We start from the raw sequence: 16,826 nt of genomic DNA, 5'->3' as shown, positions 1-16,826 counted from the left end.
CTTGATGGAAGGCAGACAAGGTTTATCAACTTCTTCTATGGGTTGCAAAAAAATAACTGTTTCTTGAAGACAGCAACATTGCTAAAACTGCTGTCCTGGTTAAATCAATACAATAAAGCAATTCTCAGGTACTTGTACAGACGTTATTGAAAGACGTAGTCTATGGTTGAACTCAACAAGAAAACCAAACACAGTATTTATCTGAAAGACACCTAGAGCAAGCAGGTCCAAGAAAATGTGTGTATTGGGAAAGTGTTCAAAGTGTCAACCTATTCGCAAAGCCCTGATAATCCATTCCATGAAACTATTATATTTAATGGTACTATTTTATCAGAAAAATACACTAATTTTAGTTTGAACACATATTCTGATATGTTTGTGGTTCTTGGTGGTGAAACAAAATGAACAAAACAGGTGTATGTCCATTGTCTAATTTAGCATCAGACAGATTTGGCTTTGCTACATTGGAGTGATAATTGTATTGATTTTACTGACAGCTTCAAAGAATTGTAGTGACCACAGTAAGGCCTGCTCATGTACTCCTGCTTCATTCCATCACAGATCTACTGATACATCACATTGGGTTGTTAATATTTTGACTTTTAATTGATTTGATAAATGCACATTTAGTATGCAGACTAATCTACTATTTTGAAATAGAAAACTATAGTTTATAATGTTTTATGATTTGACCTAAATGAATACTAATTCTTATGTTGGTACTATTGTTTACAATAAAAATTGATATCTGATCTGTCATTCATACAATACCTACATTGTTTGTATAGTTACTAGCATGAGTAGCCGTGCTATTTCATGTGTAACAGCCACACTTATGGTCCGAATAGGTCACATGACCAAGTGTGGCAAAGTGTTCTAATTAAATAATAACACATGCTTGTGGGGGTAATATCACGAATTGTTGCCTGCCCAAGGGATGGTTGTCATGACCATAATATTGATGATGCCAGAGCCGAAGGCATGTGTTATTTATTTTATCACATCGAACAGACATCTACCATGACAATCACATCTACCATACATCACTCACATCCGCTCTCCCACAAAATAACAACACTTATATTGAAGTATGCAATATTTTATTTTATCTATTATAACAAGTTTCACATTACTCAATAACATACATACATTGTTTGCTGAAAAAAACAACGAAATACACTCAGTAAATGTTATTTTCAGCCACGAATACTCTTTTTAGTAACCGTGTTTCAGCAGTGTGAATCACTCAAATTATCAAGAATAACATTTTTGAAATGAAACTCAAGTTATTTGATCACTCTTCAGAGTGCCGTGCAAGTGACTGAAATAACTTTCTCACTAAAGTTATCACACCTATTCTCAAGCCACATAGCTTTAGAGCGTGTTCGGTTAGCATTGGCGTTGAATGTGTACAAATGTGGTGGTCTTGGCGTACGTTTTTGCTTCATATAAAAAATACCCTATTTCGGATGACTAAAGTTCCTTCAAAACCTTGAAAGCAACCCTGAAACGACAGTGGCCGGGGCAGCACCAGTGTAGTGAACGACAATTTGTTATGCGCAGTATCGTTGCGCAGTCGTTTTAGTGACGTCATCCATGTGATATACCCAAGTAATATCCATTTTTATTCAATGTCATGTGACAGAGTCTCAACCAATCACAGCATGTGTAACAACGGTGAGATATTATAATTGTTTATATTATGTATTTTAATATGTTGTTCTCAGATCTCTCCTACCATTATTGGATAATGCAAAGTTAGATAAGGAATTGCGATCCATGATTAGGGAAAACTTTAGTGAATTTTGCTCAGCTGAAGGTAATTAAAAGTTTATTCTTATAGGGTACCTCTAGCTGCCTCATGTATAATTGCATATTTTATGTTTTCAAAGATTCACATTCAAAAATCATTGCTTTTTGCTTAGATGAGTTGTTGTTGTCATAAACTCTGTTTCAGACAATGCTGAAAAACAGTTGATTAAAATAGCTACTGGTACCATTCATACTTAATTGGATCCAAAATCTGAATGATGTCTATATAAGTAAACCTTTAGGTCTTTCTTTTCAACTGAATTTAAAACAAAAATCATACATTTATTTATCAAGATGATTCAACTTTCATAAATATGAATTGATCGCTATGATAATAATCTGCTATACTTCAAATATCTTGTTGATCTACTAGAATTAATTTTTTTTTTATTTCACTTCCTGTTTTAATTCAAATTCAGTCATATACTTATTAGTTATTGTGTTCTCTTTCAGCTATAAAAGACTCAGAGCAAATTATAACCACAACGCCACCGCCTCAGTCACCAACAACACCTCCGCCATCGAACACACTACCACCAACAATACAACCACTGATAAATAAAGACATTGATTTCTCAGATAGTGACATTCCGAATAAATTTGATGAAGCTACATTCAGTGATGATGAGGACGATGATAAAGGTAAAAAAGAGTCTATTGGTCACATAGTGTTTGCCTGGATGGTGATCCCCGCTCTACCTTTGGAGAGATAATGAAAGTGCTCACCAAGTAGATGGCCCTGGAATCTGTGTTTATAATGCTACCAGTGCTCACCAAGTAGATGGCCCTGGAATGTGTGTTATAATGTAAACTATGCTCACCAAGTAGAATGCCCTGGAATGTGTTTATAATGCTACCAGTGCTCACCAAGTAGATGGCCCTGGAATGTGTGTTATAATGTAAACCGTGCTCACCAAGTAGATTGCCCTGGAATGTGTGTTTATAATGCAACCAGTGCTCACCAAGTAGATGGCCCTGGAATGTGTGTTATAATGCAACCAGTGCTCACCAAGTAGATGGCCCTGGAATGTGTGTTAAGCATATTTAATGGAGCGTTACCTACATTATCTTGTACCTTTTAGGTAAACTGAAGGTACAGGAATATTTCTTCCGACCAATCAGAGACCTGGAAGAAGTAGACATTGATCAGTGTGTAGATCAGTTGTCTGATGAACTCAAAGACGTAGTTAGGAAACTTTCTGAAGAAAAGTGAGTGATGAACACTAACCAGTTCTTTTATAGATTTACTCATTTGCATTTAAGTATTTCTAGAAATGTACATCTGTTAGGAAACTTTCTGAAGAAAAGTGAGTGATGAACACTAACCAGTTCTTTTATAGATTTACTCATTTGCATTTAAGTATTTCTAGTACATGTACATCTGTTTTAGGATTTTGTAATCATCTCTGAATATGACCTTTCGTCAATTCATTTGAGATCTTCATCTTATATCACACCAAGTGTACCCTCATCTTTGAAATCTTTGAAATCATTTATAACAATGATTCAGAAGTGATTTTATGTAAATTGGTCTGTTTTGATTCACTCATATTTTTTTTCATCAACATTTTCAACTTTTATGCAAAAAAAGTTGAAAACTTTGCATCCAATGTAAATAATATAATTACTGCAAAATACTTCATTTTTGCTTTTTTCTCTGAAGGAATGATTGGTAAATTTCACATTCAACTCGTCAGAAATCAGCGAAAATTAATTCTAGCAAAAATAAAGTATTTTCCAGTACTTTAAATTCAAACTCTGTTTGGATGTCCTAGACCATCATGAATATGTACTGTTTATGGTAGACAAGTATTTGTTACATTTATTTTCATGGATTTCTGAATTTTTTTTTCTCACTAATATCAGTGTTTTTCGTTTGTTTTTCTCTCTGAAGAGAGTTAGTTGATACAGAATCACAGTGTGAAACTATGGAAACGCTTTGTGGAGCAATTTTGGAAATGGTGAGTAATAAATCTATGCTACTTTCAAGTTTGCATCCAGGCATATGACCACTTATGTCTTTGTGGTGGTCACATTCACCGAAAAGTACCAAAAATGGTAAGAATTTCACCAGAAATAATTCTATTACTTCTTTACACCCAGTGAAAATGTACTGTAAAACCATTATTTTCACTGACATTTAATTTCACTATTTTGATGTTTTGAGCATATTCACTGGGTTTTAATTTCACAAATTTGTGAAGGAAACAATGAGTGTTATTGTTATTTTACATGTTGACAGATTTAATTTAGCAGATTTTACTTATCAGCAAAAATAGCAAAATTAAAACCCAGTGAACAATTAATTCATTTACAGTATCTATTTAATTTGTGATGTTTCAACAATAATTTAAAATTGTATTTTCTTATTTTAACTGTTTATGCATAGTACAACATAGAAATCATTTATACCAAAAGAATTTACAAAACTTAATTAATAATAAATAACAAGAATGAATAACATGAATGATCGGATGTGTGACTACACATCTTTGATTGGATAAAAGCTCTGCGTAATTTTGAATTTCTGTTTTCTAAATTATTCAAATAATTGTTTTTAATGTGTTCCACTTTAGGATGAGTTTGACAGTGAGCAAGCAGCACCACTGGCATCTCTACTGTTACAATTATATAAAGACCATTTTAACGGAGAATTGATTCCTCAGGAACTATCAGAAGAGTGAGTAAATATCCCCTGCTTTGTCATACAATTAAAATATAATTGTAACATTTAAAAAATTGAAACAATTGAAAAAAAAGCTATGTGAGTTAACAGCCAGGTTGGAATCAAAGTTTTAGTTCATGTTTGAGACACATAGGGCCAAGGGTGTTTACTAGAGACCCCATACAGGCCAAGGGTGTTTACTAGAGACCCCATACAGGCCAAGGGTGTTTACTAGAGACCCCATACGGCCAAGGGTGTTTACTAGAGACCCCATACGGCCAAGGGTGTTTACTAGAGACCCCATACAGGCCAAGGGTGTTTACTAGAGACCCCATACGGCCAAGGGTGTTTACTAGAGACCCCATACAGGCCAAGGGTGTTTACTAGAGACCCCATACGGCCAAGGGTGTTTACTAGAGAACCCATACAGGCCAAGTTTTAAGTGTATCCCCATTCCTGAAGGAAAATATTAGAGGAGCCAAAACGTAGTATTATTTATATTACAGGGCAGTAGAAAACATTTACGTCTGTGGTACTGTATGCAGTTGCACTCATTTCCAGTATGAATATATTTATAGAAGATGAAAACTTTACAAATATTACAATAAATATATTATGCCTTGTCACATTTTTACAGGAATCTGCTGGAGTCTATTTCAAAACCAGTATTTGTAATATTCAGGTATGTTTTTTCTAAGTTTCTTTTATTTTTATTCATTTTAAAACATAATAATTTTTCAGGATCACGCATTGGGATTGAAGGGGAGACACTCATAAAAATATTCATGTAGCTTAAACTTCTACCATAAACTGTAACTCTCAAATGGAAATGTAAATTTTTGTGCTTTTGAATTCAGAGATGTAGAAACAGTTATTGCAGAATGTTTCATTTTCATGACTTTATCATTAATCTAGGAATATAAGTCAGAGTCCTGAGGAAGATGCTTGTCCTATCCAGTTGTTAACATTAGTATGTCACATGTATGAAAAGCATCCACAGATTGGATATCATTTACTCTATTTTCTAATTGTAAGGTGAGTATTTGTTGTGGTTGTTGACATCACGGTTACTAAAAAAGACGGTTAGGAAACGCTATTGTTAAAAGGTTTGAATCTACCTAATCCCTCAAGGATGCGTGTATCATTTGTGTCGATTACTTGATGTCCTGCGAATTTGAAAATTTCAGCTAGTTTTCGATAGAATACCCACGTTTAGTGCACAAGCTCTACAAAAAACTATACATACATTTTGGATGAGTACTCTTTGTGACTGTGATAACATTCAGAATCGTTTTCACTGTTGTCATGAAAGTAAGCTTGGGTCCCGGAATAAAAAGTGACGAAAATTCTAACCCCTAAGTCATTATGTTAAAATACATTATATTATAAAAAATACTACCAAATGAATTTTTAGTATACTACTGTGCATACTTATGACGGTTGTATGCGATTCGGGGGCTTATTAGAGTAAATTTTATCGTTGTGCTTTCGCGTCACTTCATCAGCCATTTTGTTTAAAGTCTTTACACTTTTTTTGTATACGCCGTGGAAATCGTTTAAAATGTACCGGTAATCAATATTTTCCGCCAGTTTCATAAAATGCCTGTTTAATTGTTCTTGTCTGTCCTTGTTTCAGTTTTTTGGCAAATTGTTCATGTTGCAATATTCAGCGTGCCGTTAAATGCGGTTTCAGTCAACACAAAATTTTTTGGACACGTTGAACTCTCGGTACAACTTTCTAGCAGTCTCTTCGCCAAAATAAATTTTTCAAACCCTTTTTAACTGATCTTAATTTCATTGGAACTGCCTGTTGTTGCATATTTGGTGTGCTTAATGCATTTGTAGAGCAAGGGTGGGTCATTTCAGTCATCTTATTGCATATTTTGTTTATTTCTAACAAAATGTATCTGGTATCATGTCTTCTCATTAAAACTTTCGCATGGCTGAAATATAAACATTTGTTTGGTTTCTTTGACATCTTTTTTTCTAATCATGTGTTGTTGGTTTTTGACTCCCGTGTGCGAAGCACAAAAAGGGAATCTTTGCAGTTAGTGTGTCTGTATGTGTGTGTGTGTGTGTGTGTACTTGGATTGCTATATGTTGCGAGGACAAAAATACAGATATATAGCTACTTACGAAAGCAATACACACCTTCTGAGGACCTTTTTCATAGTCCTCGGAAAACATAATTTATATTAATAGTTAATTCGATTATTAATACGTTTTGTGTAGCTTAGGTTTAGTATCGGGGGAAGGTATGGTTCACGTTATATTAATATTAATATAATTGTACCATACCTTACCCCGATACTAAACCTAAGCTTCGCAAACATTTCTATGTTCAGTCACGGGATATTAAACTCTTGTTTAATTAAACTTAATTAAAATGCAATTCTCCATTGTATTGCATTGTAATTGAGTTTAATTAAACTCCAATTAAAACGCAACCCTATATAGGAACGCATTTTAATAGAGTTCATATCGCAACTATATTAAAAGTTAATTCAACTATATTAAAAGTTAATCCAATGAAGTCCTCGGAACATATAGCAATACAAGTATGTGTGTATGTGTGTGTGTGTATGTGTGTCCGTCTGTTCCACTGATATCTCATGAACCATACATCAGTTTTTGATGAAACTTGGTGCATAGATGCTCTGGGCCTTGCGCAGATTTGATTAGGTTTTGGTAAAAATCCATGCATATTAATTACCTAATTTGCATGATAATTAGCTGATTTTTAGCTGTTCCATGCCTGTTCCACTGATATCTAAAGAACCACTCATTGGATTTTGATGAAACTTGGCACACAGATGCTCCAAACTAATGCGCAGATTTTATTAGTTTTGGGTAAAAATCTGTGCAATATTAATTACCTAATTTGCATAATGATTAATCAATTTTCGGCTTTTCCACTGATATCTCAAGTACTAATCATCACATTTCAATAAAACTTGGTACATAGATGTCATAGGACACTGCACAAACCTGATAGTTTTTAGGGTAATATAAGTATATATTAATTAGCTAATTTGCATAATTAATTAATTTTCAGCTTTTGATATTTCGAGTAGTAATCATCACATTTCAATGACACTTGGTACATAGATGTCATACGACACTGCACAGACCTGATAGTTTTTAGGGTAATATGAGTACATATTAATTACCTAATTTGCATAATTAATTAGTCCCCGTTCGGACGCAGTCCGAAAACGGGGACTTATGTTTTGCCCTGTGTGCGTCCGTGCGTCCGTGATCACCTGTATCTCGAACATGCATGGACCGATTAAGTTCAAACTTCACTCATACATCACACCTTATATGGGACATATGCACATGCATTTTTTTCATGATCCGATTAACGATAGCCGAATAGCGGCCATTTTAAGGCCGAAAATGCATCAAAATCGCACATTTTCACCATTCCGGACCCGGATCTCAGTTATGCATGGATGGATTTTGTTCAAATTTGGTACATACATTAAACATAATAGGACCTTGATGCACGTCATTTTTTTTTTGGATCGGGTTCGAAATGGCCGACTGGCGGCCATTTTGTTTTAAAGAATTCAGTTCTGGATCCGTATCTGAGACATGCTTGGATTGATCGAGTTCAAACTTCACACACACAAGGTACATCATGTCACAAATATGTATGTGCATTTGTTTCATGATCTCATTAACGATAGCCAAATGGCGGCCGCTTTAAGGCCGAAAATGCATTGAAATCGCACATTTTCACCATTCCGGACCCGGATCTCAGTTATGCATGGACGGATTTCATTCAAATTTGGTACATACATTAAACATAATAGGACCTTGATGCACGTCATTTTTTTTTTCGGATCAAGTTCCAAATAGCCGACTGGCGGCCATTTTGTTTTAAAGAATTCAGTTCTGGATCCGTATCCGAGACATGTCTGGATTGATCAAGTTCAAACTTCACACACACAAGGTACATCATGTCACAAATATGTATGTGCATTTGTTTCATGATCTCATTAACGATAGCCAAATGGGGGCCGCTTTAAGGCCGAAAATGCATCAAAATCGCACATTTTCACCATTCCGGACCCGGATCTCAGTTATGCATGGACGGATTTCATTCAAATTTGGTACATACATTAAACATAATAGGACCTTGATGCACGTCATTTTTTTTTCGGATCAAGTTCGAAATAGCCGACTGGCGGCCATTTTGTTTTAAAGAATTCAGTTCTGGATCCGTATCCGAGACATGTCTGGATTGATCAAGTTCAAACTTCACACACACAAGGTACATCATGTCACAAATATGTATGTGCATTTGTTTCATGATCTCATTAACGATAGCCAAATGGGGGCCGCTTTAAGGCCGAAAATGCATTGAAATGGCACATTTTCACCATTCCGGACCCGTATCTCAGTTATGCATGGATGGATTTTGTTCAAATTTGGTACATACATTAAACATAATAGGACCTTGATGCACGTCTTTTTTTTTTTTCGGATCAAGTTCGAAATGGCCGACTGGCGGCCATTTTGTTAAAGAATTCAGTTCTGGATCCGTATTCAAGACATGTCTGGATTGATCAAGTTCAAACTTCACACACACATGGTACATCATGTCACAAATAGATATGTGCATTTGTTTCATGATCTGCTTAACAATAGCGGAATGATGGTCATTTTAAGGCCGAAAATGCATCAAAATCACATATTTTCACAATTCCAGAACCGGATCTCAGTCATGCATGGATGGATTTTGTTCAGATTTAGCACAATGTGTTGTACATATGCAGGTGCATTTCGGTCATGATCTGCTTTGAATGTATATGTCACTCAAATATGAACGGAACGGGGACGTGTCATTGACAATGACTTGTTTCATGATCTCATTAATGATAGCCAAATGGCGGCTGCTTTAAGGCCGAAAATGCATTGAAATCGCACATTTTCACCATTCCGGACCCGGATCTCAGTTATGCATGGATGGATTTTGTTCAAATTTGGTACATACATTAAACATAATAGGACCTTGATGCACGTCTTTTTTTTTTTCGGATCAAGTTCGAAATGGCCGACTGGCGGCCATTTTGTTAAAGAATTCAGTTCTGGATCCGTATTCAAGACATGTCTGGATTGATCAAGTTCAAACTTCACACACACATGGTACATCATGTCACAAATAGATATGTGCCTTTGTTTCATGATCTGCTTAACAATAGCGGAATGATGGCCATTTTAAGGCCGAAAATGCATCAAAATCACGTATTTTCACAATTCCAGAACCGGATCTCAGTCATGCATGGATGGATTTTGTTCAGATTTAGCACAATGTGTTGTACATATGCAGGTGCATTTCGGTCATGATCTGCTTTGAATGTATACGTCACGCAAATATGAACGGAACGGGGACGTGTCATTGACAATGACTTGTTAATTTTCAGCTTTTGATATTTCAAATAGTAATCATCACATGTCAATGACACTTGGTACATAGATGTCATAGGACACTGCACAGACCTGATAGTTTTTAGGGTAATACGAGTACATATTAATTACCTAATTAGCATAATTAATCAATTTTCAGCTTTTGATATTTCAAGTAGTAATCATCACATTTCATTGAAATTTGGTACATAGATGTCATAGGACACTGCACAGACCTGATAGTTTTTAGGGTAATACGAGTACATATTAATTACCTAATTTGCATAATTAATTAATTTTCAGCTTTTGATATTTCAAGTAGTAATCACATTTCAATGAAATTTGGTACATAGATGTCATAGGACACTGCACAGACCTGATAGTTTTTAGGGTAATATCAGTATATATGCATAATTAATTAACACTGATATCTCAATTACTGATCTTCACATTGTAATAAAATTTGGTACATAAATGTTCTAGGACAATAGACAGGCCTGATTAATTTTGATTAATATTAATTCTCTAATTAGCATAATAATTCATAATTTTTTTGTTCTGTTCTGTTCATATTAGTTACCTGATTTACATAATTAGTTTTCAGCTTTTCCATCAATATCTCATGTACAAGTAATTTTGAATTAATTTTTAATGTGTCTTCAATACTCTCAGCACACGGGAGTTCTTTCTAAGCTTTCTTTGATTTTATTTGTTTTCTGCTGATCTTGTACTTTCGAAACGAAAATGCAAATTTGTATTGAGTTTAAACTGAGCGAGTTGTTTTGTCAGGATTCACTGGAACAACTTACACTTTAGCATCGACACAGATTTAAAAAAATGGCTTACAGTTTTGATTGCAATGAACTTGATTTCCTGTCTACATTTTATGTTAATGATTACCCTATCTTTATCACAGATTAGTGCGTCTTTTCTTTCAAATGTTTACCCACGACACACATCCAATGAAAAGAACATGGTTTGTTTCCTAACCGTCTTTTTTAGTAACCGTGTTGACATGAACTGCTGACATGACTTGTTGACATCGCCTGACGACATATCATGATGACATTGCCTGACGACATATCATGATGACATTGCCTGACGACATATCATGATGACATTGCCTGACGACATATCATGATGACATCGCCTGACGACATATCATGATGACATCGCCTGACGACATATCATGATGACATCGCCTGAAGACATATCATGATGACATCGCCTGACGACATATCATGATGACATCGCCTGACGACATATCATGATGACATCGCCTGACGACATATCATGATGACATCGCCTGACGACATATCATGATGACATCGCCTGACAACATATCATGATGACATCGCCTGACGACATATCATGATGACATCGCCTGACGACATATCATGATGACATCGCCTGACGACATATGATGACATCGCCTGACGACATATCATGATGACATCGCCTGACGACATATCATGGTGACATCGCCTGACGACATATCATGGTGACATCGCCTGATGACATATCATGGTGACATCGCCTGATGACATATCATGGTGACATCGCCTGACGACATATCATGATGACATCGCCTGACGACATATCATGATGACATCGCCTGACGACATATCATGATGACATCGCCTGACGACATATCATGATGACATCGCCGGACGACATATCATGATGACATCGCCTGACGACATATCATGATGACATCGCCTGACGACATATCATGATGACATCGCCTGACGACATATCATGGTGACATCGCCTGACGACATATCATGGTGACATCGCCTGACGACATATCATGGTGACATCGCCTGACGACATATCATGGTGACATCGCCTGACGACATATCATGATGACTTCGCCTGACGACATATCATGATGACATCGCCTGACGACATATCATGATGACATCGCCTGACGACATATCATGATGACATCGCCTGACGACATATCATGATGACATCGCCTGACGACATATCATGATGACATCGCCTGACGACATATCATGATGACATCGCCTGGCGACTTATCATGATGAAATTGCCTGATGACATAACATGATGACATTGCCTGACGACAATCATGACATTGCCTGACGACAATCATGACATTGCCTGACGACAATCATGACATTGCCTGACGACATATCATGATGACATCGCCTGACGACATATCATGATGACATCGCCTGACGACATATCATGATGACATCGCCTGATGACATATCATGATGACATCGCCTGGCGACTTATCATGATGAAATTGCCTGATGACATAACATGATGACATTGCCTGACGACAATCATGACATTGCCTGACGACAATCATGACATTGCCTGACGACAATCATGACATTGCCTGACGACATATCATGATGACATCGCCTGACGACATATCATGATGACATTGCCTGATGACATATCATGATGACATTGCCTGACGACATATCATGACATTGCCTGACGACATATCATAATGACATTGCCTGACGACATATCATAATGACATTGCCTGACGACATATCATAATGACATTGCCTGACGACATATGATGACATTGCCTGACGACATATGATGTCATTGCCTGACGACATATGATGTCATTGCCTGACAACATATCATGATGACATCGCCTGACGACATATCATGATGACATCGCCTGACAACATATCATGATGACATCGCCTGACGACATATCATGATGACATCGCCTGACGACATATCATGATGACATCGCCTGACGACATATCATGATGACATCGCCTGACGACATATCATGATGACATCGCCTGACGACATATCATGGTGACATCGCCTGACGACATATCATGGTGACATCGCCTGATGACATATCATGGTGACATCGCCTGATGACATATCATGGTGACATCGCCTGACGACATATGGTGACATCGCCTGACGACATATCATGATGACATCGCCTGACGACATATCATGATGACATCGCCTGACGACATATCATGATGACATCGCCTGACGACATATCATGATGACATTGCCTGACGACATATTATGATGACATTGCCTGACGACAGATCATGATGACATCGCCTGACAACAATCGTGATGACATTGTATGTTATCGCCTGTTAATATCACTTGGTGACATTTTGATTACCACTCGTTTATCTTTACATATGTGATGTGTGCTTACACTTCACAGTAGTAAAGTAGAAGAAAGTAAACTCTATGTATATGAAGAAGTCTGTAAAAACTCTGAATCTGGTGATTTAGAAGTGTGTCTCAAGAGAGATTTTCAGGTAAGTTCTATTTATCATAACCAAACTTTACATAAAATTGTAGACTGCATTATCATTAAAATATTATTATTTTTGACGATAGTTATGTTGCAATCGTTTATCAGAGTTAGAATGACTTACTGTTACGTTCATAATCTTTATTTCAACTATCTTTTTTTTCTGTAGACATGTCAGGAAGATGATATACAGTTGCTTTGTTACCTTATTACACCAGTCTACAATCAGGTAGGTTTTCTTAGTCATACTATGTATGGATCACTGTGTGTTAGTGTGTTATATTCAAAAAATAAAATTCAATTAATATTCCACTTTCTGTTGCTTGTTAGTTTTCAGATGCTACTCTTGGAAACACAGATCTTTTACATATTATAGTGTCTTGTATTGATGCATCGCAGGTTAGTAACATTCCTATGCAAATTTCATTTCTGTCAGGGGTGAATTTAAATGTATGGTAAAGCAATATTTAATCAATGTCTTTTGACAGTGTTACCGGGGGGATTGAGACATTGGTTCAGGGTATCCAGTAGCATAAATACTGTACAACCGTTAAATATTCGTGTGTCTTTAATTTCATCATTTTTTCAAGCATCCATTTCACACATTCAAAATATCTCACTCATACAACAATGAAGTGAACACAATACAATGTGTATATTTACTGTCACTCTTCAATGATCACTAGTGGTAAGTAGTTATATTTACTGTCACTCTTCAATGACCACTAGTGGTAAGTAGTTATATTTACTGTCACTCTTCAATGACCACTAGTGGTAAGTAGTTATATTTACTGTCACTCTTCAATGACCACTAGTGGTAAGTAGTTATATTTACTGTCACTCTTCAATGACCACTAGTGGTAAGTAGTTATATTTACTGTCACTCTTCAATGACCACTAGTGGTAAGTAGTTATATTTACTGTCACTCTTCAATGACCACTAGTGGTAAGTAGTTATATTTACTGTCACTCTTCAATGACCACTAGTGGTAAGTAGTTATATTTACTGTCACTCTTCAATGACCACTAGTGGTAAGTAGTTATATTTACTGTCACTCTTCAATGACCACTAGTGGTAAGTAGTTATATTTACTGTCACTCTTCAATGACCACTAGTGGTAAGTAGTTATATTTACATGACAAATCAAATGTTATTGCATGCTATTTGTAAACAATAAAAAACAAAATGGTGTAACAGTGTTGTACCGTATCAGTAAAAACTCACTCGTTTAAATCAAATAAGGAACTACCCCCGCACCATTAATATGTTCCCATTATTTACATGGTATTTGTATAATTCTAGAGTAAATTTTAGTAAAACAGGTTTATAGAAATGCCTTGTGTGAACTTTACTTATATTTAATAAAAATTTTTAATTGCACCTGAGACATGCCAAGATGTGATGTGATGTATGCAACTTATTTCTTATTGCTGCGACATTTTTTGTTTTGAATTTGCAAAATATACATGAAAAAACATGAAATAAAACAAAATTTAATGATTCTATAGTATGTTCTCTTGTCCGGAATAATTGTTATGAGACTTTTTATTAGCTCCGCTGTTGACTTTGTCAAGCAGAGCTTAGCATATGAGTGATTGTTCGTCGTCGTCTGTGTCAATATTTTACTTTTTTGACTTCTTCTTGAAAACTACAAGCCTCAATGCTTCGATACTTTGTGTATATGTACCTTGGGTAGACCTCTCTTAGGTTTGTTCAATTCATGATGATATCTTCAATTCTCTAATTTTGATGATTATTTATGTCATTTATGGTGAAAAATGATATTTTTGAATTCTTGTTGAAAACAGCAAGTCCCATTGTATTGATACTATACATATTGTTCATTTTCTAATGATATCTTCAGTTCTTTAATTGTAATGTGAATTGCTAACAACGAAGCTATCTTTTAAATGTAAAAATGTATGTAACATTGTAACAGGTCAGGGTCATTATTGTAACTGTGTTTGTCTCCTGTCATGGATATAGTATGACACTATCTACCACATGGGATCCTCCCTTCCACCTACCTACACAGTACAAGTATTTTTGTTCAGCACTTCAGTTCATTTTGTAATTAATATCTTTCTTTCACTTTTACCAGTTACAAGACCTGATCTGTGAAATCATGCAAGGTAATCTGGTAATGTTCAAAGAAGAAGATTTAGTAAAGACTATTGGTAAATTAATATGGTTATCGTAACTTAATTTGTGCATTCCTGTTTTCATTATATTCTGATGATGTTAAATAGCATCAATATTTTGCCATATATAACTTTTATGATATTAATTTTTACACTATAAGCCTTTGGCCCAAAAGTACAAGACATCAAGTTAAAGAACAGAGCTCGATAAATCATAACAAACAAATTCAAATTGGATGACATATTATGTCACAATGCTCAATGTTCTTTGAATAATAGATATGAATATTCTGCAAAGTTATATAGGGTGGACGAAATGGTAGGACTAAGCTTATGCTATTTTTAATATTTGTTTTTGTTTTCCAGAAATTACACTGGAATGGGAGACATTTGAACAGTACTGTGTTTGGCAGCTGTTAATAGCTCATGATGATGTGCCTGTGGATCAGTTAACAGATTTAACACCTAAGCTTACTTACAAAGGTAAGATGTCAGTTTTCTGACAAAGTCTGTTGTGCATTTGTTGGTGATTGTCATATGAAATGATTGTAAGTCTTGTAAGTGTTCACCCCAGGCTTTGTGATGTATGAGTTAGGTTATAAATATTAAGTTACATATTATGCAGATCTTGCTCATAAAAACACCTGCCTGATTTCAGTATGCAAATTTACATCAAAAGATGCACACCCCACAACATTTACTTGAGCATTTTTTGCAATGATAGAAGCAAATGGATGGAAACACCAGTTGCATCACTCATGGTAATCAATGATTCAAAAACTGCCTAGGATAGCAAAATTGTTCATTTCAACTTTATATCCCAGAAGAGTTCTCATATTAGAGCTTGATTATATACTTAATTAATATTCCAACTTATATGATCGTCTTTATTTGCAGACCACCCAGAGGCTCTGACAAGTATTCTATTAATGCTGAAAAATGAAACGTGAGTTGTTGAATTGTTGCCATGACATTATCATGTATGTGATTATCATTATCTGCATGGGCATTTTTTACCATGCTTACATGAGCAAATGTGTTTAAGTTAGTTCTGGACACACAGAACTTGTGTTTTGTGTTTGTTCATTCTTTTTACTGACTGGTGACCATTCTTGTCACAAACCACAAAATATTAATTTGTCATCAACCATTTCTCAGACTGATTTTATTAAAACTTGGTATTGATATTGCCAATTGTGGGTTACTAATGCCTGTCATGTTGTTAATCATTTTTCAGAATGGCTGACTGGCAGCCATTTTGATGTTCAATAAGCACCAAAATCAAGCATTATTGCCATTCTGGAACCTGGATCATTGTGATGCATAGACAGATTTCACTCAGACGCGGTACATGAATTGAAAATAATAGAGACTTGTTGTGTGTCATTTTGTTGTTCAGATGAGATAGAAAATGAACTACTGTAAGACATTTTGTATTGATGAATGCCTTGAAAGATTGTAAACAAAATTTGTACACACATATCAATTCATTTCAACGTGGCT

General features: G+C 35.5%; 1 protein-coding gene across 1 annotated transcript in view; it reads left to right on the top strand.

Moving 5' to 3' along the window:
• LOC102805172 (integrator complex subunit 3-like) overlaps nucleotides 1–16,826 on the top strand; it is a 43,076-nt gene that overhangs the window by 21,280 nt on the left and 4,970 nt on the right. Inside the window, exons 15-27 of the mRNA XM_006822255.3 lie at nucleotides 1,728–1,819; nucleotides 2,266–2,454; nucleotides 2,895–3,021; nucleotides 3,707–3,773; nucleotides 4,389–4,492; nucleotides 5,115–5,159; nucleotides 5,393–5,512; nucleotides 13,089–13,185; nucleotides 13,351–13,410; nucleotides 13,512–13,580; nucleotides 15,284–15,359; nucleotides 15,690–15,806; nucleotides 16,221–16,269. Coding sequence (XP_006822318.2) covers nucleotides 1,728–1,819; nucleotides 2,266–2,454; nucleotides 2,895–3,021; nucleotides 3,707–3,773; nucleotides 4,389–4,492; nucleotides 5,115–5,159; nucleotides 5,393–5,512; nucleotides 13,089–13,185; nucleotides 13,351–13,410; nucleotides 13,512–13,580; nucleotides 15,284–15,359; nucleotides 15,690–15,806; nucleotides 16,221–16,269 — 1,212 coding nt within the window. The remainder of the gene's footprint in view (nucleotides 1–1,727; nucleotides 1,820–2,265; nucleotides 2,455–2,894; nucleotides 3,022–3,706; nucleotides 3,774–4,388; nucleotides 4,493–5,114; nucleotides 5,160–5,392; nucleotides 5,513–13,088; nucleotides 13,186–13,350; nucleotides 13,411–13,511; nucleotides 13,581–15,283; nucleotides 15,360–15,689; nucleotides 15,807–16,220; nucleotides 16,270–16,826) is intronic.

This window comes from Saccoglossus kowalevskii, chromosome 13 (assembly GCF_978046115.1).
Source record: "Saccoglossus kowalevskii chromosome 13, keSacKowa6.1, whole genome shotgun sequence".
Taxonomy (NCBI): domain Eukaryota; kingdom Metazoa; phylum Hemichordata; class Enteropneusta; family Harrimaniidae; genus Saccoglossus; species Saccoglossus kowalevskii.
This window is presented reverse-complemented; position numbering and strand designations above follow the sequence as displayed.